The following is a 27,954-nucleotide window of genomic DNA, read 5'->3' as shown; positions in this document are numbered from 1 at the left end:
CGAAGACGAAGAAGAACAAAAAAGTACTCTCAACAACCTATGTCAACAACAGGGACACTTTTGGGGAGGTAAAAATACGCCTGCACTTGCTGTTTTTGGAACCACTGGGATTTATTTATTATTTGACAGGATGCTCATTTTTCCATGCATGTTATCATTTTTGACAGTCGTTAACGCAGGTAAGTTTGTCCTACACGTAATCATATCTTTTTCGAATGTATTAGGCTAAAGCTGAGTTTTTGGTGAATAGTAGGCTGCTTTTTTAAATCGAGTCTTTATTTTGGAATAAGCTGTTTTGTTTCGCAATTGGATTGAATATCATAAATAATAATAATAAAAAGTAACGTTACTTCTATAATCTACAATGTTGGGTATTTCTCAGTGTTAGAGTACGCATTTTGTCTTGTGTGAACAAAATTAAAAAATTAAAATATAAAAGTTAAAGTCAGTAAAAAAAATGAAGCGCTCTCAGAGAACTCGTGCGTCTGCGCTCAGCCCGAGGCGATGGTTTAGCGCTGTCAAAATAAAACTCCTGTTTTCAACACTATTAACAAATATGTTATGTATTATTTAGCATATATACATTCATTGTAATAGGTTTGGCTCCTTTCAAAAGTCCCCCCCCCCTCTTTTTTTTTTTTTGCATTAGCTATATTTTCACTGATATTTAAAAAAAAAAAATACTAATATATAATACTGCACCTAGTGTGTTGTAGCACATTATAAAACAGTATGTAACAACATACGTGTATAGGTTTCCTCAAAGTTTAGTTCTAGCCCTAATCAAACACTTGAACTAGCTAAAATTTCTTCAGAGTTACTGGTAGGTGAGTTTGATCAGGGTTTAAGCTGAATTCTGCAGGACTGTGGCCTTGCAGTGCCAGATTTGAGGAACCCAGGTGTACAATGATTATATTTAAATATAATATTTAAAATAATAAATGGACACTGCCTTATGGATAACCTGTAAACCTAACCTGTCTGTAAACCATTCAATTCCAGCTTGCTTACTAAACAAAACTTTAAACAAATAAAAATGACTACTCTTTCTGACCCTTGAAGTCGTACTGTACAGTGATGAGCTAATTTGACATTATTCTAATATTATGTGCTTGTCTTTGTGTATCCACAGGTTCTCATTCACTAATGGCTTTGGCAACATATATAGTTGGACAGGCACCATTTCCTGAGTTCAGTATTGTGCTTATGCTGGATGATCTGCAACTAGCATATTATGATTCAACCACATGGAAAGCTGTCTATCGCTCTCACCATGATTCAAAATACTATGTTGAAGAGCAAAGTGATGCTAGTGTTGTATTCCGCGATATGTATTATGACATGAAAGATCGAGCTTTTTATCTTAAGGATCACCAAAATCACACAGATGGTGAGTGTCAAACACAGAACATTTAATAATAGTAGCTTTTATGTGTTTTTTTGCTATTTCCTGAATAGATTTTAACATAAAAGTGAGTAAGCTATATTTACTAGAGGGAGTAATCATAAAAAAGACCAGAATATTTTTTAATTTCACTGCATCTTATAATTTTTCACTGACATAGTACAATAAAAGTCTTAACTAATTGTCTTTCCTTCATTTGAAGGTGTACATGTTCATCAAAGACTTGTTGGATGTGAATTGTTGAACAATGATAAACCAGGTCCAATTCATTACTGGGATGCTTTCGGTGGACAAAATATGGAGGAGTTTATTTTCGACATAGAAAAACACGCTATCCAGATCAAAATGCCATGGGTGATAACATGGGACCAACTAAAACGAATTCATGAAAACTTTATGTATGAAAATGTGTATCATCCTATTTGCATTAAAATTTTGCGAAGATACCTGCACTTGGAAAAGAACAATGTGATGAGAAAAGGTGAGAGAGTTGTAATAACATTGACTATGAGTTTAATGTCTCGGGGAATAATTAACTCAAAAGGGATTCAATATTCAATATTCATGAATTTATGAATATAATTTGCTAGTCGTTCATTACGTTATTTAAATTTTCCGATAAGGAAAATGTTTAATTAAATACAAGTACGGAATTGCTTGAAATTATCCTACTAAGTTTGTCCTGCAAATTAGTTTCTTAGACTTTCAAATCAATTCTCAATAAGGGATTACTGCTTTACGAGCGCATAAGAAACATTAACTTTACTGATCAGGACAAATTAATATTTCATATGTTCGTACAGTTTACGTTACTAAAATAGTAGCATAAGGCAGCTTTAGGTAACGCTAGGATCGTAAGTTTCATTGACTTTGTGTATGTGGAAGAGTAACAGATTCAATTCAAAAATGTCTTTTGGAAGTTTAATAAACACAGACTAAAAATAACACTACAATTCACACAGAAAGTACATACTAAATATGCATAAAGAGAGTAGAAATATAGATAGTAAACGAAAAGAATATGGTACATAAAAGAAGAGAATGGAAGGAAACAGAAATAACGGGAGAGAGAGAGAGAGAGAGAGAGAGAGAGAGACAGAGTTCCCTTCATTTCGTTACACAGAGCCCTCACGGAGTTAAACCTGTCCCAAATGGGAATAACACGACCTTTTTAACAGCAGCTTGGATTCTAGAAATAAGAATACTTGCTTTGGTTTTGGCTTCTCGCGTGTGTGCGTGTATTCTGAGTTCAATGTCCTGCGTGTCCTTTTGGTTCTTTCCGAGGTCGGTTTGGTGTGCCGAGTCTCTTGGAAGTGTGCTGAATTCTCCTCTCTGAAGAATGCCCTCGGGGCTGGAAAGCGAATGGCAGATTGCCTACGTCGTTGGCGACGCAATGCAAAAGGCAGAAAAGTGAGGGTCACATTGGCATTTGTAGATCAGGTAGAGCGACGCCCATTTCCTGGATGGTCCAATCGATCAGAGCGTTTTCGGCGCGAAACAAAGTTCTTTGTTCAGCTTAGTTCCTCCTCTTGGCTCTTATCCGGGGAAGATATGCTCATGCATTTTTCTTTACAATGCTGGTAATTTTGTAATAATGCATATTTTGTAAATTATTTTACAAGATTCGGTACGATCGCATTTTTCTGATTACAAGGATACCATGGATCATAAGTCTGAGATCTGGGAATACACAAATACAGGCTTTCCACTGTCTGTTGGCCTACACAGCTTGAGTTACATTCATATAATCCTCCTAATTATTTCAGACACATATAAAAACACTTCAAGCAGAAAAGAATACATTTAATACGTTTTTGGGGTGGCTTTTAATCATACATTCCTCTGATACTGGTGGAGCTCTATAGGTGTGTGTGTGGGGGGTGTCAGATATCGTGCAGGGCCATTTGGGGGGCAATAAAAGTCACTACGGAGCCTGCTTGTTGTCTCCCAAGGGAGATCAAAGAGTGGTCTTCAGACATCGTGGTGCCATTTTCGGTCATCAATCGTATTAACATGATCTGATAACGCGCCTCACGAGAGGCGAGAGCCATCTGGCCGTTTGCCAGATGAACAGACATTGTCATTGTGGCTACAGAGTCATCGTGATTAACAGTATAATATATCGAGTATAATAAAGATTAAATAGCTCATAATCGACAAATGTGATGCAGACAGCAGTGCTGACAGAACATAAGTTTGAATGCCCTTAATAAATGACTGATTGACTATGATAAATGAATGACTGATGCCATATAAACCAAGAAGTTTAACAACAATAACACTTCTCATTATTTTCTCTAGTGAAACCCAGAGTGAGACTGATGAGGAAGACACTCCCAGACTCTCGAGGTCTTCAGATCAGCTGTCTGGCCACTGGTTTTTACCCCCGTCACATTAACCTGACCCTGTTCAGAGATGGTCAGCCTCTGGATGATGATCAGATCACAGGAGGAGAGATTCTGCCCAACGGAGACGGGACTTACCAGATGAGGAAGAGTTTGGTGATCAGCGCAGAAGAACTACATGAGGGACACAAATACAACTGCACAATGAAGCACCTCAATCGGGACAACAAACTGGGCATTATATTTGGTAAAGAAAAACTAACAATAAAATGTTTTAAAGTTAAAGTAGACATCAGGTTTACTAACAGTCACAACAACAACAAAAAACACCTCTGTTTGTAGCTTACTGATTTTTTTTTTCTGTTATACATTTTTTTTATTTCAGATGTGGCCGAATCTGATCAAGGATCTCTCAGTCTGTCTGTAGTTATGGTTGTGCTGGTGTTAATGTGTGTGGCTGTTCTCTTCATAACTGCACTCCTCATATGGAGGAAGACGCATGCTGCTGCTGGTAAATGTAAACACTATAGAAAATGAACAAGTACTGTGGTAAAGGAACAGAAAAATATTCAGTAGTTTAGTGGAAAAGATAAATCAATCTATGTTGACCATGTCTGTCTAGTCTGGGGGGGGGGGGGGGGGGGGGTGTACAGAGTCTGGAGGCACATAGTGTTGGCGGATCTAAAGAGTGACGAGCGTGCGCAGCTATTCCGTTGAGAGTGTCTGAAAGCTGTGATACCCTTAAAGGGTTACTTCAGCGATTAGCATATGACTTTCTATCAGTAGAAACCCTGGAGTATATTTAAATTATCGTGCTCCTTGTAGTGTTTGTTCTCTAACTGAACTGATTTTATGAAGATGATCACGGTCGCGGTGGTGGTAAAGTAATCAGTGATTCAGTAGGTGGCTTTGAGAGTGGCCTCACAGGGCAGCGAAGCATTCCGGGAATTGTTGTCTTTCATCCCCATGAGACAAAAATACATGTTCTGTCTTTTCTCAGTCTAGAAATTCCAAATTCAAAAATAATTTCACATTTCTACTACATTAATGACCCAGTTTAAATACAGATTCATCTTCCCAGCGCTGAAGTACCCCTTTAAAGGGTTAGTTCACCAAAAAATGAAAATGATTTCATTAATTACTCATCCTCATGTCGTTGGACACCTGTAAGACCATCGTTCATCTTCGGAACACAAATGAAGATATTTTTGTTGAAAGCTGATGGCTGATAAAGGCTTCAGAATAATATATTTTTTAAAACAATAATTTTACAATGCGACGAAAATAGTTATTGTGCACACAAAAATCAAAATAACGACTATCCACCAAGTTATTGACGTGAACTTGGCGCATGCGCGAGAAGATGACGCAGATCAGCCGTTCAATTCATGATCCAGAAGAGGAGGAGCGCCACTATCGTGTGAGTTCCAGGTGAATTCACGTCAGAGACATACACCTGGAAGACAATAACTCGGCGGATAAAGTCATTATTTAGATTTTTTTTTTTGCGCACAAAAACTATTCTCGTCGCTTCGTAAAATTATTGTACAGCCACTGTAGTGAGATGGATTTTGTAACAACGTCTTTAGTGCCTTTATGGGTCTTGTGAGTGGGAATGTACTGAATGCCAATGGAGGACTGAAGCCTTTCTCAGCCATCAGCTTTCAACAAAAATATCTTCATTTGTGTTCCGAAGATGAATGAAGGTGTTACGGGTGTCCAACGACATAAGGGTGAGTAATTAATTAAATAACTGAACTAACCCTTTAATCGTGGAGAAAAAAGACGTTATCCTAAATAAACCATTGAGATCAATCAGATTTAGCAATACATCCAGAATCAGATCTTGAGGCTGAAATTGAACAGGAGAAGCAGCAATGACCGACGACTACAGCAGGACGTTTTAATGGTATGTACTGTACTGTGCTGTAACTTACATTTGCTTAGCGGTTTGTCATGCTCACAAGTTGTACAACATTTGTCTGTGTTTACTCATGGTTTATGAGGACATCATTTGGTTTAGGGTGCTTTCACATCTCTAGTTCGGTTCATGTGGTCCGAACCAAGGGCAAACAATTATACATTGTTGCATTTTTCAGCTTTTTTGGTTCCTTTTCACACCACACTGATTGCTTTGGTCCGAACCAGTTGAAACGAACCAAAACGCAGGCACGTGACAACATCCACATCACTCATTGGCCATGGCATATTTCCTAAACTGCTTTTCGATTGGTCAGAATTTACGTGTAGGAAAATTCCAACAGAAGAGGCACAGCAAGCAAACTATAATAACAATATGGAGAGACGACTGCGCGGGCTAGTTTTGTCCCTGGCCATAATCTACTACACTGTGTGTATTTACCACAGTATGCAAACAATACATTTCTATAATGAAGTGCGGATGTTTAACTGCTTTATTTTGATTCAGGTTCAGCTACCAGACCATCACAGATTCATTACGTCCGTACTCCAAGTGAGTAAATGTAAACTTACTTTTTTTTATTGCTAGTAAGAAATTAAATAAAATATCTATATCAGTTATTTCTGCAATGCAATAATTAATATTATACCATGTTTTACCACCTCATTTATAGTTTGAATATCTTTTGAACTAAGTAACAAAGTTTTCTTTTTCTGCTTCAGTGCAAGATGCAACATGAAAAAATGAGCCCAGATGGACCCAAATTCTGAAGCACTACAAACACAATATTTGGTTTCGTATTGGAGGCTCTCTCATTGGAGTCTAATGAGACACTGTGATCAAATGGATTGCTTTTATGATTTTATGATGATTTTATATATGATCAGAATTCAATTCTATCACACTGCTCAGAAGAGTGATTGCACAAAAAGTGAGTTTTATGACAAAAGGTTGTTCTAGAAATCCCTTTCTAAATGCCCAATCTTTACAAATAATTTATTTCTGTTGTGATCAAGAGTTTAAAATAAGATACAGTGAAATCGGCTCACTCAGCTGCAATATCTAATGTCTATAAACTTAAACTGCATCATCATAACCTACTCTTCCCTAGAAAAAATTTGGACATATTTACATTGGACACATTAAATTACATTTGATTTGATGCATTAAATTACATTTTAATTAGATTTCTTACTAATTGTAATATTTTTAACAGATTGCAAATTACATGTTAAAAATTGTAGTTAGCAACGTAATCTGTTACATTTCACAATGTATTCTGACCACTTTTGGGTTACTTTTAGATTACTGTTGACCTAACTTATTTATCATATTGATTAAAATGGATATCATATTGATATACAAATACGAAGAGTGAGAAAATGTATTATGTCAGGGTTTCTGGGTTCAGTTACAAAAACTCTAACACGCAACTTTTTAGGTATGAAAACCAGCACCATCTGTTCCCAGATTTTTTTCCAACTAAAATGTTATCATTCTGCAAGCAGTAATAACAACCTTTGTCATGCTCCAAAAATATACATTAATTTGCACAACTGATTTTTCCTAAATTAGTTCAAATGATCTTTCCTCTTAAGCCGTAGCCTATATCAAGGTGCACAAGCCTCTATTTAATCGCTAAAAGTAAAGAGCCCTTTCAGTCGTATTGTGATACCACCCCAGAACGTGATTTCAACTGAGGGGGGCCATAATTCAAATCGATAAATAAACTACTAAACATTGTTTTTTTGTTGTTGTTGTTTTATAAACGTAAAATGCAGAAAGTTTTCTGTATTTTTCCCCCCCCATGAAGTCCCAGTATTCAATTATGTCAATCTTATTGTTGTCTCTGGTGAGACAGTTGCAGAAAAGAGACAAAACTATATTCTGTTTTAAAGAATATATGCCCTGTACATTTGTAAACATCCGAGACCAGCAAATTTAAGATTGGTTGGAAATTGATGTGTTGAATGAATTTTGAATGGACTTGAAATAAAAATGAAAAACTATTTTGTCTCTTTTTTTGTGGTCCGGTTTTAAGTAAAAGTATTGTATATTCGCAACCCATTCTCACTCCCAAGGCGTCAAAAACCGAAGCATGCTCAAGTGCCTTCTGCGTCACAATAAAGACGCTAAAGGTGCCCCAAGGCGTCATGTTTCGACGCGCTGGGTGTTCCATTCATTTCAGTGAGAAACCTTTGGCGTCATACACAGACGCACTGGGTATTAGTAATGTTATCGTCATGGTGAAATTGTATTAGTTTATAAATTTGCCATTATGACATGTTGGAGTGTGTTTTTCAATTTAATCAGCAAGCATAATTTTATTTACGCTATTTAGACATGTTTAACATGTAACCCAACCCCATCCCATCCCTAAACCTACCCATTTGTCTGAACATTATATAAAACACAGGATATAACATACTACTGCATCCACGAGTTATTCAAAAAAGTTAAATAATCCAAGTTTTCCGAGGCCAAACGATTGATTTGTATGAAGAAAATCCCCAAAAGCGATCAGCATCTCCATCCGCCGAAGATCATCAACAAACACATCAAATTTCAAATATTGGCGCCCGTTACGTGAGATTTCATAGTAAAATTGCATTGGCTCTCGTATGTCTTGTGACCAATTGCGTCATTACGTCAGCATTGATTGTAAAATGTCATTGGCTCTCGTGTGTCTTGTGACCGATTGCGTCATGTTCAGGAGTCTTTTGAATTATTTGAATGAGATATGAATGAGTTCGTTCACGGGGCAGCGGGATCATCATTTCAGCGATTAAAACATCAAGATCAACTCAGTTCTTCACATGAAGATATCGTATGACTTCAGAAGACTTGGAATGCAACATGAGTTAATACTTTTATACTGCTTTGGTCAGTTTTTGCAATAAATACTTGTGACTGTAGCCTACATTTATTTGCCTGCTATGTGTTTTATATTGTTTAGATATGGGTAGGTTTAGGGTAGGAGTGGAGTTAGTTGCTCCAAAATATAAAAGTAGCCTTTAAATATTAATAAAATCATGTCTGGTTTTATAAATGCAATTAAATGCGTCTGTTTATGACGCCAAAGGTTTCTCATTGAAATGAATGGAGCACCCAGCGCGTCGCAAAATGACGCCCAGGGGCACCTTTAGCCTTAATTGTGACGCGGAAGGCACTTGACCATGCTTCGGATTTTGACGCCTTGGGGGGTATTTTTTGTCTATTTTTAGCATTAAGTCTCAAATTCATATTTTGATAAATATACATTTTTATTGAATGTTCTGGTTTCAATAGGGGAAAAAAAAGATGTGTACTTGTTAAATAAAAGTCTATTGTTTGGTTGTTCATTGCGGTGAATTTTAACATATTGGATCAGAATGGAGCAAAACGACCGTTTGCAAGCAGATTATTGCCTACCCTAGCCTGACAAGCCAGACCCACATGAAGATGTTTGGTCTGGAAACTCACCATTGAAAGGGCTCAGTCCGAGGGGCGGGATAAACGGTTGTCTTTCAAACTCCCTCTGCACGGTGTGCACACAATTGGATAGCGCTACAACCAACCAGAGCTGAAAGATTAAACTTTCACTGTAACCGGTCGGCAAAACTCAGAACACATCTTCCCTTTTTAAGAATGACTTCAGTGCTGTTCTTTGTTCTTTTCTCAGAGAAAAGCTTAACTCCCAAGTCTTCCAGAATCACGTTCAAAGCTGATTCGAAAGACCGCCGTTCACCAGTTTCTGTGTTTACAAGAAGAAGCAAGCGCAACACTGCGGTCATAATGTTAAGCCCCACCCACCGACTCTATAAACGATGTGATTGGCCCGACCAGAGTTTGGCGTTTACAGCTCAGAAGGGTATTGAGAGTTGCTAGACGACACTCGCAGGCAGATTAGATTTGCTGCCGCTAGGGTGCGTCTAGATTTCTAGGCTAAGCCTATACCCAGGACTTTTGAGATCTGGCATGCCTGACACATTCGGACAAGGACACGCCTGTCAGTGCCTGTGAGCAAATCGCTGTGTATGTGGAGTAAGTGCAGGTGAATAATAGACAGGATTTCACCTTTGGTCCTGAAAAGGACACCACTAGCCCTCTCTCAACTCAGAGCCCATCCTGATACCATCCCTTTGGATGGAACCAACACTGCATCATGAAGCTTCGGAGCATTATGAATCAGCGTATCGAATCAGAGGTTCGGCGAATTTCCAAACACACATAATTTCAGCAGTTTGCCGGTTTGATATGCAATCCAAATCATGAATCACAGTGTTTTGAAAATGGCCATCACTATATAAATGTTTTTTTGTGTGTGTGTGTGCAAATAAACTAATCTAATCTCGTGTTGACCTAACTTATTTATCATATTGATTAAAATGGATATCATATTGATATACAAATACGAAGAGTGAGAAAATGTATTATGTCAGGGTTTCTGGGTTCAGTTACAAAAACTCTAACACGCAACTTTTTAGGTATGAAAACCAGCACCATCTGTTCCCAGATTTCGTCTTACGGGTCTGGAACGTAATAAGGGTGAGTAACTAATGACAGATTTTTTTTTTGGGGGGGGGGGGGGGGGGGGTGGCAGACCATAAATGGATGGGAAAATGTTATTATTATGCAGAATTGCAGCAAATGTGCATAATGGAGTTGGTAAATTTACAGATTGACCATGCAGAGGCCAGTTTCAGAAAGGAGGTTGTTTCCTGGAAAAAAACTATTTTATGTAATTTTTTAAAAGTGCATCTTGATTTAAGAGTCTTTAGATAATTTGACTGGAAATAAAAAGACAAAAATACGTAATTTTAAAGTAAGAAAAGCATTTTTAAAGTGCAGGTAGGCTATATTCATTCATTGCTCATATTTTCATGATGCAGACACCATCAAAGTGACAAAAAAATGACAGATGATCCTGTAGATGAGGAGTCTGCATTCATTCGTAGGGAGTCACATTTATATCAAGAGAGGATTTTTTTTGTTTTTTGGCATAGCCACAGCCGCATGCATATTTATTTAAGCAGTAGCATTATTAAATGGTAGGCTATTTTCTATATAACATCAGGGACGCAGAGCACATGAGTACAGTTGGTACACTCTTTACTTTTTCAGATTCCACACCAAAACTGAGGACTGAAAAGTAGTGTTTTTTTCAAATGCCATTTCCTGTACTCGTCTAATAAAATATTCAAAATTATTAACATCCATAGGTAGGCCATATTTGCCACAATAAGCTCATAAACACAAGAAGCTTTTTCATTTCGACTGTACCCATGTCGGGTACAGTTGAGACACCTGATGGGTTGAGACACCCATCCATGTAAAGCTGCCTAACCAATTCATTGAATTTGTAAAATACCTTTAAAAATGAGAATTCAACAGTTTTTGTTTGTTTAGTTAAAAGTAGGCTAGTTAAATTAGTAAAACACTGAACAGTAATGGTAAACAACGATACAATATATAATTTCAGTTTATCAGTTAAGTGAATTTTTGCTTAGAATAAGCAAAATGATCTGCAATATGGGTAAAATAAATAATCTTGTTTTCCGTTTCTTATTTTAAGCAAAAAGTAAAAAAAACAACAACAAAAAAACAAGACAATGATTTTTACTTCTCTAGTGAATAATTATTCTTACTTTGTATTTTGTTTTATTTTTTATGTTTGGACTTAGTTTGGAGGACTTGAAACAATAAAAAAAGTAGCCTACAAAAAGCATTTTTTGCAGTGTATCAATTGTACCCATTGCCTATAACTTACCTTGCATATCTTGCAGCATGCCCTAATATCCTTTTGAAAAAATTAATAGAAAATATGTCAGTTAGGACTACACAGTTCAAATATATGTTGGTACACCACAAAAATCAAATGCTGTTTTAATATGCTGTGTACATTGTCTGAATGTGACTGTTATGATATGAATGTGATCTTACATCGTGCAACTAAAATGCATATGCAGGGCAGCAATAGGATTCTAGTGCATGTACAATTCACAAGCTGCGGGGCTAATTTAAATGGGGCTAATCTGATCGTTCACTTAATAACAATTTACTGTGACCTTTGTGTTATAGACCGTACAAAATATTAGTGTTCATAGACTGCAATACTGGAGAAAATTGTCTGCTCTTAAAAAAGTGTCAGAGGAGAAGAGTAAAGAAAGTGTTTATAATGTTGTGAACAAGTCGTCCTCTCTCCTTGTTTATGTCTTTTTGTCACGAGTCCCAAACATTACATTCTGGAAGTAACTTAATGAATTGATGATTTCCAGTGTGTTTGAATGCATTGAGGACACGCATAGTCACATCATCGCACTTTACGAAAATGAAACGTGATGGAATGAATGGAAGGATGCCAGATGAATCAGAATATCCATGGCTACCGAAGATGCCACTTCCGCTATGCTCATTTTTTTGTTAAGCTAAAGTGAAATTCAGAATTTGGATCCCTCCACGTCTGCTGTCTGTTAGGCCTATCTTTCCGCCAGTGTTAAACCTCATGTAAGAAATCTTGGTATAACATTTGATTTGTCGTAACATTTTGAGAAACAAATCAGTATTGTGGTAAAGGGCAGTTTGTTTAATCTGAGATCAGATGTGAAAATAAAACATTTTCTGCCCCCGAAAGATTTGGAGACTGTAATTCATGCTTTCCTAACACCATGCCTGTATTACTATAATTCCTTATACTGTGGCCTGCCTCAAATTGTGATCTCTCGCTTGCAAATTTGCCAAAATGCTGTAGCGAGATTTCTTACGACACAAAAAAGAGGGATCACATTTTCCCCATTTTTAGCGACTTTACATTGGCTTCCTGTAAATTTTAGAATCAATTTTGAAAAAAGCAGTTTTTGTGTACAAGGCTATCTGGTGTTGCACCAAATACATGACCTTAAGATTCCTTACTCTCCCCAGAAAGCACTTAGGTCTTATAATCAGCTCCTCTTAACTGTCCTACATTGTAGCTGTAAAACTAAGCGTGGTCAAGCCTTCTCTGCTGTATTTTGTCTCTTAAAAACTTGTATCAAACTCGCTCATCCATGTCTTTATGGACCTTGCTTTGTGCACTGGTGTGCAGTCATGTTGAAACAGGAAGGGGAAATCCCCAAACTGTTCCCACAAAGTTAGGAGCATGAAATAGTCCAAAATTGTATGCTGAAGCATTAAGAGTTCCTTTCACTGGAACTAAGGAGCCAAGACGAACCCCTGAAAAACAACCCCACACCATAATCTCCATCCACCAAACTTTACACTTGGCACAATGCAGTCAGGCAAATGCCGTTCGCCTGGCAACCACCAAACCCAGACTTGTCCATCGAATTGCCAGACAGAGAAGTGTGATTTGTTACTGAGAACACATCTCCACTGCTCTAGAGTCCAGTGGCGGCGTGCTTTTCACCACTGCATCTGACGCTTTGCATTGCACTTGGTTATGTGAGGCTTGGATGCAACTGCTCGGCCAAGGAAAACCCATTCCATGAAGCTTTCTATGCACTTGTTCCTGAGCTAATCTGAAGACCACACAAAGTTTGGAGGTCTGTAGCTACTGACTCTGCGGAAAATTGGCGACTTCTGCACACGGTGTGTCTCAACATGCGCTGACCCTGCTCTGTGATTTTTTTTCCTCTTTTTTTTTTTTCATGGCCTACTGTGGCTGAGTTGCAGTTGTTCCCAGTTGCTTCCAATTTGTTATAATAGTGAGGAAATTTCACAAATGGACTTATTGCACAGGTGACAACCTATCACAATACCACACTTGAATTCAGCTCCTGAGAGCAGGGGCGGATCTACCGGGGTGGCATGGGGTGGCAACTGCCACCCTAAGAAAAACCATTGCCACCCCGTCTGCCACCCCAGCAGTGTATCCCAAATTCCCAATGCATTAAATATAAATAGTTTCCTCTACCGATTTACATCAGCGGCGCTTCAATGTGGTGAGTCCGGCAGTGCCTTCTGGAGCGGTGTGTCAGCACTGATTATTGAAGTGAAAATCTTATTTCACCGCATATAATTTAAAGTCTTATCTGATAAATTGAAATCAGCCATGGACGTAAAGGATGCAGCAGCAAACATTAATAGGGAAAGAAAAGGGTTAACAATAGCATTACTCTTAAACAAATTATAGCCTACATAAGCTAGGCCTACCATATTTTCGGCTTAACTTTAATTAAACTCCAGTTCAAATGAAAAGTGCATTTTTTCACTGAGCACATTCTCTGCAGTCCGAGCGATGCACTGAAGCTCACTCTCGTTCATATCTGAGGTAAATCATTAACACCATCACCACTTAGCCTACAGTAGCCTAGATGCGTTACTTTTATTGAACTAACGTTAAATTCATTACAATCGGCAAAAACGAATACGCAGGTTATGAACAAGAGCGCTCCCGAGTCCATGTTTCATTCTCACACTGTTGTTCGTGTGAATCGCAGCACATTTCGGCACAAACAAAATACAGGCAGGAACGCGCATCTCTTAAAGGGCCGCACTATATTCCAGCTCTTAAAGGGACCGCACTATATTCCTACTCCTGGTGAATATGGACCTCCTCCAGGTATGGTGTGGAACTGGTGCGCTCTCAGGTACGCATCACAGCTTTCACATTACCAATTTTTCATACGAACTGTGCCCTGTTCTGAATTAAACTACCAGTATAAAAACTCCCTTTATTTATATTCTTAAAATGAGAGAAATCACGGCTTATTCTGATTTTTTAAGCTTAGGCTTAAGAGACATGAACAAGTTATTTGAAAAACATGACCTTTGCAACATGTCTTGTCTTCATGCTCTGAGTATGGTTTTACTATAAACGTACATTTGCATAAAGCATGCATATTTGTCTATACCCATAGAGTATTTAAAACTTGAAACATATTAATTTAAGGTACATTTAAGAACTGATAAAAATGTGTGATTAAACTAATTTAAATATTTTAATCAATTGACAGCCCTACTAATAACACAATATGAACAGCCATCAGCAGGGGCACAAATACGATCACACTGCTACGTACAACAACAACAAAAAAAACCTGAGGAAGACAAGTCAGCCTACTAGCCAGTTTGTGATTGGTCCCTGGATTTCCGGAATCAAATCGCAGCAGAATGGCTAGCAGAAAACATAAGGAGAAAGGTGGATGGGAAAAAGTTAAAGAAAAGAGGGCCACAGTGTAGTTAGTACATAGTACACCATAGTACAGTGTCTGTTGTGCACGGCTGGGGCAAATGGCCGGATGGTGGGCCTATTTGGGAGAAAGTCCAGGGCTGTTTTTTAGCCCCAGTCTGTCCCTTGGGGCTAAAAAACATTGGTCTATGTTTAAATGTTTTGCCACTTGTGTGAGCAACATATAAATATAAAGTATATTTAATATTAGTATATTATACTTGAATCCTCAAGATTTAGTGTTGCCACCCCTCATAGATCTCATGCCACCCCCTTGCCACCCCATTAATAATTTTCTAGATCCGCCCCTGCCTGAGAGCGACCTTTTATCTCACAAATGTTTTTTAGAAGCAGTCTGCATGTGCTTGATTGTATATACACCTGTGGCCATGGAAGTAACTGGAACACCTGAATTTGTGATTTGGAGGGGTGTCGCAATACTTTTGGCAATATAATGTATATAATCCATATACTGGTAAAACCGAAACATTTATTGCCTATACATAAAAATAAAAAAAACTATAAAATAAAATACCTAAATGCAAACAAGTAATTGCACTACATTACTTAGGCCATAAAAAGGAACAAAATACAAGTGCCATACATAAATTAAATGAAATTGTCCGCATGGACTATAAGGAAATATTTTAATCTAACCATAGCCTTAAATTAAATTAATACCAGAATACGTGCTAGTTATTAAAAATAATGCATCAGTGTTTTTGAAAAAATATTAAACATTTTAATATTACATTAGAGATTTACCGGTAACTTTTGTAAACTGAAGAGCTTGTTGTGTCCTTGACCCATCTTTTATTTAAAGCTATAGACAACTCAGAGGTTATCCATGCATTTACATTGTTTCATTTCTCAGATGCCTTTTTTTCTAAGCAACTTACAAACAAGGAAAAATACAACATAAGCAATTCATATAATTATTGAGGCAGTAACATGAGAAGGGCTCCAATACAAAATGTCATATAATTGTTCCGAGAAATAGGTAAGAGGAAAGATGAAAGCAAAAGAGACGCTGATTAAAGACCCTTGTTCAGAGTCCAGTCTCAAAGTTGCAGTCCTATTGCACTGAAAAAACAGGATTCAAATGGTGATAGTAAAATAGGTTTCCCATTAATGGCCCTAATGCCACATTTTTTGCATTAACAGAATGTATGACAAGGCAGACCAAAAGGGTGATAGCATTTTTATAGAAAAACAGATACAGACAGAGGTAAAGGCAGATGAAAATGTCAATATAGCCACTACTGTTCCTTAGGAATTCCATAAAAACTTCATAAATTAATATTTTAAGGACAATTTCATAATATTTATTGCCATTAGTTAGATATATTCTTATAAAGTATGTCTACAAATACAGCATCTATACGCCCTGTTCAAATTGCAGGTTTTTGAGCTGTACAAAATCAGCCTAAGAAAAATAAAGGTGTATTTTCCTACCTTTAAATTAAAATTGAAAGGAACAAAACTCGTAACAAATATAACTTTTTACTAAAAAAAATGTAATAAAGATATATCCACTACAAGGTGAAGACATGCAAAAAACATTCATCATTATAATATTCTGGGATTTTATATTTATTATATATAGATATATTATATCTCGGGATGGTTGTTGTCAGCATAACCTAAAATTTCAAGAAAGGCCTAAATGGGTAATAGCAGGAAATTCCACAACTATTATAATTTGGGGCCATAAATGGTCTCATATTTCATGTTGTTTCTTGTTCCAGAGCTGAAAAGAAAACATGTTTATAGAATGTTTGAATATTATGCTGTGATTTTAAATTATTGTCTCTAAATATGAAAATTTAAAAATAAATGTTTTATAGTAAATTTATTTTATGCATTTCTGTTAAACTCTAAGGAACTTACTTGAAGCAGGCACATAATCACTTTGATGTGAAGTACTGGAACCTAATACTGAAAAAGATTTCCATAAAGGTGAACTTTTTTGCCTCAGATGTAATGAACTATACACTAGATTTCTTTTCTCTATATACATTAATAATAAACACATTTACCAGCAGCAGCACATCTCTTCCTCCATATGATGAGTGCAGTTATGCTGAGAACTGCCACACAGATTAACACCAGCACACCAATAATTACACACAGAGCAGAGGAACCAAAGTCAGATTTTTCCAGCTCCTCATCTGTGGTAAAAACAAGGAAATTAGTCAGAAAACAAATAATTAAACTTTTACAATTTAAATTTGGACACATGAAGAAACAACAGATCGGCACTGTTATGTGAGATGCTTTGTTTTGGTGTGTTTCTAAATTTAAAGTGCCCCTATTTTGCCATTTTATAGGTTCCTACTTTAGTTTTGGAGACCTAAAATAGGTTAGCATGCATCCAAGGGAAAAAAACGCCTTAATCTTCTCATAATACAGTCTACATCACCTCATTTGTCAAAGAGTCTTAAAATTATTAGTTTGACGATTCAGTCTCCTTTCTGCCAGCGGTCAGCCTACATGCTCTGATTGGTCAGAAGGCCCAGTCTGTTGTGATCAGTAGTTTACCCAAGAAAATGTGAAAAAGGTCTATTGTCCATGTATTTAAAATTGGTCGAATGATTGTTTTGCTTTTTATAGATTTTTTTTTACCAAACATAATGTCCAGTTTGTTGTCCAAGTTGAGGTATTTTGCTGTGCAGTTGTATTTGTGTCCCTCATGTAGTTCTTCTGCGCTGATCACCAAACTCTTCCTCATCTGGTAAGTCCCGTCTCCGTTGGGCAGAATCTCTCCTCCTGTGATCTGATCATCATCCAGAGGCTGACCATCTCTGAACAGGGTCAGGTTAATGTGACGGGGGTAAAAACCAGTGGCCAGACAGCTGATCTGAAGACCTTGAGAGTCTGGGAGTGTCTTCTTAAGGATTCTGACTCTGGGTTTCACTTTAGAAAGGATTGTTAAAAATAGTGGATAGTATTAGTGTGACAATACAATTGGATTCAATGCATCAGCCATTTATGCATATGGTAATATATTTTATTTTAAAGTATCCCAAATATTTAGTCTTTACTGTCATGCAGTCTTGCTTTTTTATTATTTTATTTTTTACTTTATGGTCATATTCTCAGTTATATTTTAAGTAGATATTTAAATTCAGAATGAAAAATGTGACAGCATGTCCAGCTCCAATAAAGACACTATCAATCAGGCATAATATTATGACCACCTTTCTAATATTGTATTGGTCCTGCTTTTGCAGCCAAAAAAGCCCTGACCTGTTGAGGCAAGGACTCCACTAGACCACAACACACCTTCAGGGGTATCTGGCACTAAGATGTTAGCAGAATATCCTTTAAGTCCTGTAAGTTGCGAGCTAGGGCCTCCATGGATCTGACTTGTTTGTTCAGCACATCCCACAGATACTTGATTGGATTGAGATCTGGGGAATGTTGAGGCCAAGTCAACACCTCAAACTTGCTGTGCTCCTCAAACCATTTCTGAACCATTTTTGCTTTGTGGCAGGCCGCATTATCCTGCTGAAAGAGGTCGCAGACACAAGGGAATACCGTTTCCATGAAAGGGTGTACTTGGTCTGCAACAACACTTAGATAGGTGGTACGTGTGAAAGTAACAACCACATGGATGGCAGGACCCAAGGTTTCCCAGCAGAACATTGCCCAAAGCATCACTGTCTTGCTTGTCTTCTTCCCATAGTGCATCCTGGTGCCATGTGCTCCCCAGGTAAATGACACGCAAATATCTGGCCATCCATGTGATGTAAAAAAAACAAAAACATTATTCATCAGACCAGGCCACCTTCTTCCATTGTTCCATGGTCCAGTTCTGATGCTCACGTGCCCACTGTTCGCAAACAAACTGCACTGTGCACTGTGTATTCTAACACCTTTCTATCAGAACCAGCATTAAGCAATTTGAGCTGCAGTAGTCATAGAACAGTAGTCAGTACAGTGGTCATTATGTTATGCCTGATCAGTGTATTTAACAACTTTATAGCTGTAATCAAAGTTTTGCTACAGTAACTTTTTATGAGGAAGAAGTTATTCACTGAAACTCCTGCCCTTAACAATTGCTTTCATAACTTATTTGTCTGTACTGTATGGAAAATAATAAAGAACTGAATCAATCTAAACAACAACTCCTACAAACCTAATTTTTAATGGGGAAACTTATTTTAATAAAAATCAAAGGTCTGTTCACACCAAGGGTGATAACTATAATGATAGAATGTAATTTATAATGTTAACGGCACAGACGACAAAGCAGCAGTCGACAAACAGCGTATGCTTAGAATAAACAAACCGATACAGTCCGTGGGTGTGGACACTAATATAGTTATCGTTCTTGTTGAGAACAGGCCTTAAAGGGATATTTCACCCATAAAAGTACTCCACACACACTTTTTTGGCCTTCAAAATTTAGATCCTCTCTCACTGCATTATAAAGCGTGGAGGAGCCAGTACATTCATTAATAGCTTGAGGGTGAAAATCATGGGGTAGTTTTAACTCAAATATCCCTTTAAGGCCTGTTCTCAACAAGAACGATAACTATATTAGCGTCCACACCCACGGACTGTATTGGTTTGTTTATTCTAAGCATACATTGCAGTTTGTCGACTGCTGCTTTTGAGTGAACTAAGTCTGACTCACCTTTTCGCATCACAGTATTCTTTTCTTTATCCAGGAATGTCCGCAAAGTTTTCATGCAAATAGGATGATAAACATGTTCATACAGGAATTTCACTTGAAGCCATTCCACTTGACCCATGCCTTTTATTTTCATCCATGGTACATTGATTTGCATAGTTCTCTTTACTACATCAAAGGTGAAATCTTCAGTATTCTGTCCATTGAACGCATCCCATGAAAGAAATAAACCTGGCTGATCATTGTCAAGCAATTCACATCCAACACGTTTCTGATAAATATGTAAATCTTAAAATGGATGGGGAAAAAATGTAAAAAACAGATTAGCCTTCACTGTATATATATATATGCACAATGTATAATGTTTTTATGTAAAAAAAAATTAGAACATTATTAAAGACCAGATAACTCTGAATAAACATTCTATTGACATTACTAGAATTTTTTTTCTCTTTTCTTCAACTTTAAGAGAACCTTGTCAAAACTTTAGCCAGAATGTTTGTTAGCTGGGATGTTGCTTCTTCAAATCATACAGTTACATAACATTTATCAGAAGCTAAACTAAGATATGTTGTCAGAAATCAAATCAGAGTAGGCTATTCTTACCTTTTTGTTTTGAAATGACAAATATGCTACAATACAAACATATAAAGGTGATTGCTGGTAATACTAACATTTTTGCTTGGACTTACCATCTGTGCAATTTTGGTGGTCCTTAAGATAAAATGTTCGATCTTTCATGAGGTCATAAATATCACCGAATATATGACCAGAATCACTGTCATCATTTGAAATATTTTGACTGCGGTGGACAGCTTTCCGTGATATTGAGTCATAATACAGCACTTGCACATCATCTAACATCAGCACAACAGTGAACTCAGGAAACTGTGTCTGTCCAACAATATATGTGGCGAAAACCATCAGTGAGTGAGAACCTGTGGGAACATGGACATGGATAACACTGCCAAACAGAGATATCTGACAGATTCTCAACTTTTGCTATTCTATGAGGAATAGAGTGCTAAGGTCCCAGAGGTGAAAACTGTAACTTTTTACCATTCCTAAAGGTCTACTGTGAGCTACGAGGTTGTTAATCAATGTTATTTGCTTCTGCTGAAGACGTCAGTCTTCATTATTTCAGCTTATTTTTTAAATAACGGTTTAACAGCAGAATTACACATTAGGCCTACCCATGATGCTGCACAGAACACTGCACCAGTCAGAAAGTCAAATGCCACCTTCACGTGCTTTTGGAATTTTGATAATTCCCACTACTGAAGTCGTGATTATGTGATTACGATTTTAACCTAGAAAACTCGTATTTACATATAATGCTGCCTTCACGTGCTATCGGAATTATTGTAAATACGAGTTTCCGAGGTCAAAATTGCACATGAATGCCCTCTAATGTTGTGTTTACCACTGGGAAGTTCGGGAATAATTTTGATACCCAAGTTCTTGAGATGGGTGTGGCATAACCGTTAAAAATGACGGATAGGAGATAATTTGAAGCATATTGTGTATTTTAAACAAATCGAAAATCGCATGTAGTTAACCATCATTCCAGAATAAGCAAGCTGACTATCTAGATAGTGTGTTAAAGTAGCTATAGGATGTATGGCTGAAAACGATTGCCACTTTAGTCTTTAAGCAGCTTTATCTTGTCTAGCCTACATTATGCCTTTATTGGGAATGTGATTATAAACAATATGCTTTCGTGTTGTGCTGCTATGTTTGCCAGTGATTCGGTTTTCTGGGACCGGGAAATTACTGAAATGGTTATAGTGTTAAAATAACATTTTCCCAAGACGCACAACAGTATGAACGTATGGCATCCTTCATTCATGCCGACAACAAAGCGCCTGAACACAACAGGCTCGTAATCACGACTTCTGAAGTGGGAAATTTCCGATAGCACGTGAAGGCAGCATAATAATCGATAATAATTCAACACGTGCCAAAAGATCTTGTTAGCTCCGCCCCCTACCATGAAGCACTGCGCGAACAGTGTAATCAAGCCGATCTCTCTATATGCTCAAAAAATACTTGAATGTTTGTATATATATATACATATATATATAATACTTATGTTTCTCCATTTTTAATTCAATGCTGTTTGCAATGCTGTATGGGATTAGTTCTTTGCCACGTCTTGTACTTTTCTGATTTTCAAATACTTTTTTAATTTCATCCAAGTTTTAGTATTGTGATTCACCTCATATCTAATTTTTTGAGTAGCAGTGGCGGACAAGGTACACACATTATGTACCTCCCCAGAAGTATGCAGAAGCAGAAAAAAGTCTTCACAACATATCAGCATGCTCATGATAAGCCAAGGCCTGTTATAGTATTATAGCATTAATATAGCATTAATATAAGTCTCCGGTGTGTCACACCTTTGTGTCTTGTTGCAGACTCAATTAATCAATAATAAAATAATAATTTATATGCATTCTGGCATTTCCTTGATAACCTAAAACGTGAATAAAAATAAGTGGATGGAAACATAGCTATTGACCCAGTTCATAATGATAGTAGCTGTGTCCCAATGTGAAGGCTGCACCCTCCAAAGGCCACATTCAAAGGCCGATTGCATCACAGCAAACTGCTCACTTTTGGCAAATTTCTCAAAAGGTAGACAAATACTATAACCACTAGAAAGGCACAACAAAGACAACCCAGTATGCAAAACATTTATTTGCAATACACCAGGAAAAACTAGACAAATTACCTTTAAACTTTACCATTTGTAATAGCACAAAATACTTTTTATTCCGAAGTTAGTTTTTATAATATTATTTATATTTTTAAGTTAGTAAGTGTTGTTAAAAATTGCTTTGTGCAAAATGAGCCAGTGTTATATGTTGTGTGTTGCAGACTGGGTACCATGGGCCACTCTTTTTATTGTTAGTCGGCCCCTGGTTCTATCTTTCCACCAGATTGAGGAAGTTATGTGCAAAATTTGGGCTTAAAGCCCATGTGTCTGCTGTGCCTCAGTGCCTGTGCTAGAAAGAGAGTAAACATCACGTCACACATGTTGTCAGAGTCGCACCCTTCCAAAAATAGTTTACTTCCCTCTCTCCTTTGCCTTATATCCTTAAATGTATTAGTGACATTGTAGATAAATAATAATTATGAATTATTTCAATTTGAAATAATCAAATTAAAAAAGAAAAAGTCTGCTCCTTAAAAAAGAAAACAAAGAAAGGATGCCATGAGTAAAGACATAATTTAACAAAATTATTGCCCAGAATGGTTTTACAGAAAATGCTTAGACTGAGCCAAGCCTTAGTTCAATAGCTTTTATAAATGTGCTGTAGAAATAAAATACACATTACTGATGTGCCTCTTGAGACAAAACAATGGCACTGACATATTTTAAGATTAAGATATGTCAGTGCAAGTTGCTTTCAGTTTAGACATGCATTTTACTCTGGGACTACGCTTAAGCGTTGTTTATGAAACCAGCCAAATATGTGTAAAATAAATTTTAGTAACAGATATTTCACAGGTTACATATTTCAGATTAAATACATGCCAATGTGCACATCATGATAACAATCAAAAGAATAGATGTGAACAGACTTACCTGCTTTAACAGCTGTCAAATAAGACAAAAGAAACACAAGAGTCTGCATTCTGACAATAAATTAATGCCCGCACTTTAGCTCATGTTGATCGTGTATGAAGTTCTCATTGTTGAGGGTTACAGCCTCAACTAAACATCACAGATTGAGTCTTGAACTAATGTTTAGAACTCTTTGCTGGCTTTGCCGGTCTTTCCAGTTTTGGTTTAAAAAAAGAGGTGAGATGCTTCTTGCTGCCAAGTTTAAGCATTAGTATTTTTAGCTGGCTATTTGTAATCGATGTGTATTATTTGAATGCAGATTATATACTCAAATAGTGATATTAATGAAATGCTGTGTTTTAAAAATTTTTTTATCCAAACCATAATTTAGGTTGAGACCGACATTTCAATATTAAGGGCCCTATTTTAATGCATGATCTGAGCGCATGGTCTGAAGTTCATGGTGCAGGTGCACTTAGGGCGTGTCCGAATCCACTTTAGCTAGTTTAATGAAGGAAAAAATGGTTGGCGCGTCAGTAGGGGTGTAAGAAAATATCGATACATGTGAGTATCGCGATATTTTGTTTGGCGATACTATATCGATTCTCAAAAACACTGTATCGGTATTTATATATTTATTTATTTACATCCAAGATTCGTGGCTTTGTGTTTAACCTCGAAAACTCGTATTTACGATAATTCCGATAGCACGTGAAGGCAGCATTAGTAGCGGTGGCTTTGGGAGTGGCCTCGAAGGGAAGCAAAGCATTCTGGGAATTGTTGTCTTTCATCCCCATGAGACAAAAAAAATTCTGTCTTTTCTCAGTATAGAAATTCCAAATTCACCAAATTCCAAAACAATTTCACGTTTCTACTACATTAATGACCCAGTTTAAATACAGATTCATCTTCCCAGCGCTGAAGTACCGCTTTAAGAGTAAAAAAAAAAATCTTTGCTCAATCATACATTAAATGAAGTGGTGGACTAAATCTTAAGTTTCAGTCTTAAGGCCGGAACACACCAAGCCGACGATCAGCCGTCGGGCAGTTTTTGTGCGTCGGCCAACTAAGTTTCCTCGGTGTGTTCCACATGGTTCCACATCGTCGGCTGACGTTGGTCCTCGTCGGCTGTTTTTCAGCCGATTCGACATGTTAAATCGGCGTCGCCGCATGTCGGTCAGTCGGGACATATGATCGTTCTGATTTGCTGTTCAGCTAGCAAACCAGTGCACGAGAAAATAAAACGGAAGTGACGAAGCAAGTAAACGACAGAGTCAAGAGGGAACACAGAACGCCTGTCTCCTCCATAGACAGTAAAAGAAAGGTCTCGTCTCATTTGATTATATTCCTCATTACGATACATGTAAACACATGTTAATATATATGGCTGTGTAGACCGAGGCAAGTGAAGACAAACTGATCAGCATGATCAAGCAAAGGCCAGCTTAGTATCACACTACGGGAAAATGTTAACGTTATGTCAACTGTGTGGCGAAAGCAGAACTGTGGTGTGAGATCGCAAATAAACTTCTCATGTCAGGTAAGATTTCCTTTTTTGCAAGTTTTTTCTTCTTCAGTAGTCCATATAAAAAAACTGAATGTTAGATTGTTGTGTGCAACTTTCATCTTTGCACAGCAGTTAATTTTATATTCAAAATGCACTAAAGATATCAAAACACTTAATGCATGTCTTCATGTCCAAAAGCAATGATAAATCCACAGTTTAGCCCTCATATATTTCGGTTGTACTAACTGTGTGGAGAGTGAAATGCCCTTATTGACACAACCCTCTCTATTTATTTGGGCTTGGGTGTGACCTCCTGTGGCTAGACTATGTTGTTACTAAATTTGAAAAGTGTGTAAAATTAATGTGTCCAGGGCTACATTTCCCGATAGCGTTGTCTCTTAGCGCGCTACGAAGACTCTAAAGGTATAACTTATCTGAAGGTATACCATTTCTAGGTGTGTCTTCATGTTTTGTTAAGTTTTGAACTGAAGTAGTACAAAACCTGTCCTAATTGACAGAAAACAAGTTGACAAAAAGATTAAATCCAATATTTGGTGATAATATAGCATAAGTGATTGACAAGCATTTTTGACCGGTAACACAAAAGGGTTTTCAACACTGCACAAGGGTTAATAATAAACTAATAATAATAGAATTCAATAAAGTCCTTGGCTGCATTTCCCGAAACCTTCTTAACTCTACGTCATTCTTAAGTTAGACCTTAAGGTATCCCTTAACGTTAATGTGTGTTCCCCGAAACAAACTTAGTTAAGAATACCTTCTTTAAGTCATACTTTCATAAGGTTGGTCTGGACCACTCTTAGCTATACCTTATCACTATAAACAAGTTCATTCCACTAGTGGCCACCACTGTGCAAAAAGCTTCTTTATATGTCAGTCTATACGAATATAATCCTGAAGTTGTAATATACACCAATTAAGCTATTTTAATTGTTTTTTTTTTTTTAATGCAATGATTAAAACTGTCATTACACTAGTGGTTGTTAGCTTTTTAATTATATTATCCAAAGTTACATCAGCTAGCAAACCATTAGACAGGAGAAAGGCGAATACAGAAATTTGCTACATTTTTGTCAGTTAATATATATTCTGAATCTAAAATACCAAATACTATCAAAAAAAAAAAAAAAACTAGATATAACTGAACACCTACACAAGTGTTAGTCTTTCAATTCATTACCATCCATTCAAACTATAGAAAACCTAGGAATAATTTTGTAATGTAAACATGGGCTATATGTAATATAAACTGCAGCGCATTACAAGCGGTAGAGTATAAAGAAATTTCACAAAACAAATCATTGAATAATGCTGCCTGTTGTTAGTGATTTTTAGGTCTGTGTTTTAATTGTGTTTGTTGGTTGAAAACCTTTGCCAGTGTTATGGAAGAATGAGTTGATTTGAAATATGTATGAAGTGTTTTGGTAGTTTAAGTGCATTTTGAATGTGAAGTTTGTTAGGAGAACTGTGTAAAGAGTTTTGAAAAAGTCACCTAAGTATTGAGAAGAAAAAAAAAACTTACAGAAAAAAGTTGTTCTGAAGTACCATTTTATACAAATGGTGTCAAACTTGTGGGGTTCCTGATCAAAAATGACCGGCCTACAAACAATAGCTAATACATTTTAAAAAATTAAAATAAAATAAAAATCTAAACAAATAGATTAAAAATCTTATACATACTATATTAAGAAATACAGCTTTTTGCATTTCTCTTTGAAACGAATTGATTGTAGACCCTAATTGATCTGAGCTAATGCCAGTTTTAGCTCATTTGAAACACATCAAGAAAAGACTTCTATGTTTTACGGCGGCTTCACACTGCACGCGTAAGCAGGGCGTAGGCAGCGCCGAAGCAGCGCGTGTGTAAAGCAGTAGCAGCGCGCGCACTTTTTGCTTTCACACAGGCAGCGTTTGTCGCGCGCAGTTGTCACGCGCAGTTGTGTACAGAGTACTCTATAATGGATAAGTTTGCATTTCTCTTTAATGTATTTGAAATGGAAATAAAGCAAAGATTTATCATGAAGCTAATTTTATTTTAAAAAATCGTTTCACTTGTTTCTGATGTTTTTTTATTTCGCTTAGAGTGAGTTTTTGATAGAAGACCATCGCACTATATGTCTATGAAAAGCACACTGCTAAAAAGAGAAACTTCACAGGAAATTGTCTTGAAATATTGGATAGGCATCAAATGTACATGCATTACCCATCATAAACCTCTTAAAGATAATTCATAAATGACTGTAATAACTAAGTGGAAACTTCTTAATGATATTTTGTAGGCTAGATGAGCAAATTATCTAAAACCGTTTTTTTTTTTTTAAATGAAAAAATAACGCACATCATAGTCTATCTACATATCTATACTGTATGTGTGCTATATTAATGTGTGTATATTCTATTTACCTATCCAAATTTAGTTGTTCGTTTGTGAGACAACGAAAGATTGTCAAAAACATTTTAAAATGACTTACCATCAGCACCAAGAGCCGCTCACGATCACCAACTTCCTCCCATGCTTTTTCATTCACTTGCAAGTCTTTATAAAGCAAATTGTGTGGATCATAGAGAACTGTGTGCTTCTCAACCTCCACGATGAGACAAGTGTCATGTCTTTTCAGGTGCACTCTGAAGAACACTGCCTGTGACACCACGTGCTTTTGTTTATCGTTCTTGTTTTTATGCCAGCGTAATATATACATAATTTAATTCATATTTAATTTAAGCTAAACTGGCATACATTATTTAAAATTAGTTTTGTAGTTCAGGCAAAAACTTATGGCAGTGACCTCGGTTTTTGTGTAGAACTTTCTTTCTTTTTTTCAGAGCACCGGATGTCATATGGTGACTGAGAAACACACGGAACACTTCACTAAATTATTTCATGGTTAAATGTGTTATTTTTCATGTTAACCAGGTTAATTTTGATCAGAACAATATACTGTGGCTTTAATTCATCGTGAGCAGCGCGTCAAAAATAGACCTGGCGCCGAAACGATCGCGGCACTGACGCTTCTGCTCTGCTCCTGCTACGCGCCGCTGCGCTGCCTCTGCTGCCGGTGTGAATGCACTCATCTGTTAACATGAGCGCCGAAAAAAATAAGCGCTGCTTACGCCCTGCTTACGCATGCAGTGTGAAGCCGGGGTTAAACCTGGTTATTAATAAAATGATATGGAATAATGAATGACATGCGTATATTTAGTATATAAAAAGTATATTCTATAATGTAGTATGAATCGATTGCATCATTCAAAATTATTTCAAAATGAATCATTCATTTTTATCTTGTCAGTACCACCTACTTCTGGTCTCCACAACACTGCACATTTTAGGGGGCGGTCACTTACACAACACTGTTCTCAACTAAAAACGTTTTCCATTTGGCCCTTCATTTACACG

General features: G+C 36.9%; 2 protein-coding genes across 3 annotated transcripts; one reads left to right on the top strand and one right to left on the bottom strand.

Annotated features, from left to right (window-relative positions):
• The first annotated feature begins 25 nt into the window (after positions 1–25).
• LOC137038143 (major histocompatibility complex class I-related gene protein-like) lies at positions 26–7,652 on the top strand. 2 transcript variants are annotated; one of them, XM_067412588.1, is made up of 7 exons: positions 26–179; positions 1,133–1,390; positions 1,608–1,886; positions 3,707–3,997; positions 4,136–4,261; positions 6,179–6,223; positions 6,394–7,652. In XM_067412588.1, exons 1-7 carry the CDS (start codon positions 131–133, stop codon positions 6,408–6,410), a joined length of 1,065 nt encoding a protein of 354 aa, XP_067268689.1. In that variant the 5' UTR covers positions 26–130; the 3' UTR covers positions 6,411–7,652. The 2 variants fall into 2 exon arrangements, with proteins under 2 accessions (XP_067268689.1, XP_067268688.1); XM_067412587.1 differs by having other exon boundaries at positions 4,136–4,267.
• An 8,784-nt stretch (positions 7,653–16,436) lies between these two features.
• Positions 16,437–23,181, bottom strand: LOC137038142 (major histocompatibility complex class I-related gene protein-like). The gene is made up of 7 exons (XM_067412586.1): positions 23,051–23,181; positions 20,151–20,396; positions 19,462–19,746; positions 17,445–17,735; positions 16,859–16,990; positions 16,710–16,757; positions 16,437–16,569 (listed from the first exon to the last, which is right to left on the bottom strand). The coding sequence occupies exons 1-7, from the start codon at positions 23,097–23,099 to the stop codon at positions 16,547–16,549; spliced, it is 1,074 nt and encodes a 357-aa protein (XP_067268687.1). The 5' UTR covers positions 23,100–23,181; the 3' UTR covers positions 16,437–16,546.
• Between the last annotated feature and the right edge of the window lie 4,773 nt (positions 23,182–27,954).

Source organism: Pseudorasbora parva, chromosome 13, assembly GCF_024679245.1.
Source record: "Pseudorasbora parva isolate DD20220531a chromosome 13, ASM2467924v1, whole genome shotgun sequence".
Classification (NCBI taxonomy): Eukaryota; Metazoa; Chordata; class Actinopteri; order Cypriniformes; family Gobionidae; genus Pseudorasbora; species Pseudorasbora parva.
This window is presented reverse-complemented; position numbering and strand designations above follow the sequence as displayed.

Coding starts and splice junctions, on each gene's coding strand:
- LOC137038142 (XM_067412586.1), bottom strand. CDS start 23,099: ATGCAGACTCTTGTGTTTCTTTTGTCTTATTTGACAGCTGTTAAAGCA. Junction 17,736..19,461: donor GAATACTGTGATGCGAAAAG/GTGAGTCAGACT, acceptor TCCTTTCTAAAG/TGAAACCCAGAGTCAGAATC. Junction 16,570..16,709: donor TGATTATGTGCCTGCTTCAA/GTAAGTTCCTTA, acceptor TTTTCTTTTCAG/CTCTGGAACAAGAAACAACA.
- LOC137038143 (XM_067412587.1), top strand. CDS start 131: ATGCTCATTTTTCCATGCATGTTATCATTTTTGACAGTCGTTAACGCA. Junction 1,887..3,706: donor GAACAATGTGATGAGAAAAG/GTGAGAGAGTTG, acceptor TATTTTCTCTAG/TGAAACCCAGAGTGAGACTG. Junction 3,998..4,135: donor CAAACTGGGCATTATATTTG/GTAAAGAAAAAC, acceptor TTTTTATTTCAG/ATGTGGCCGAATCTGATCAA.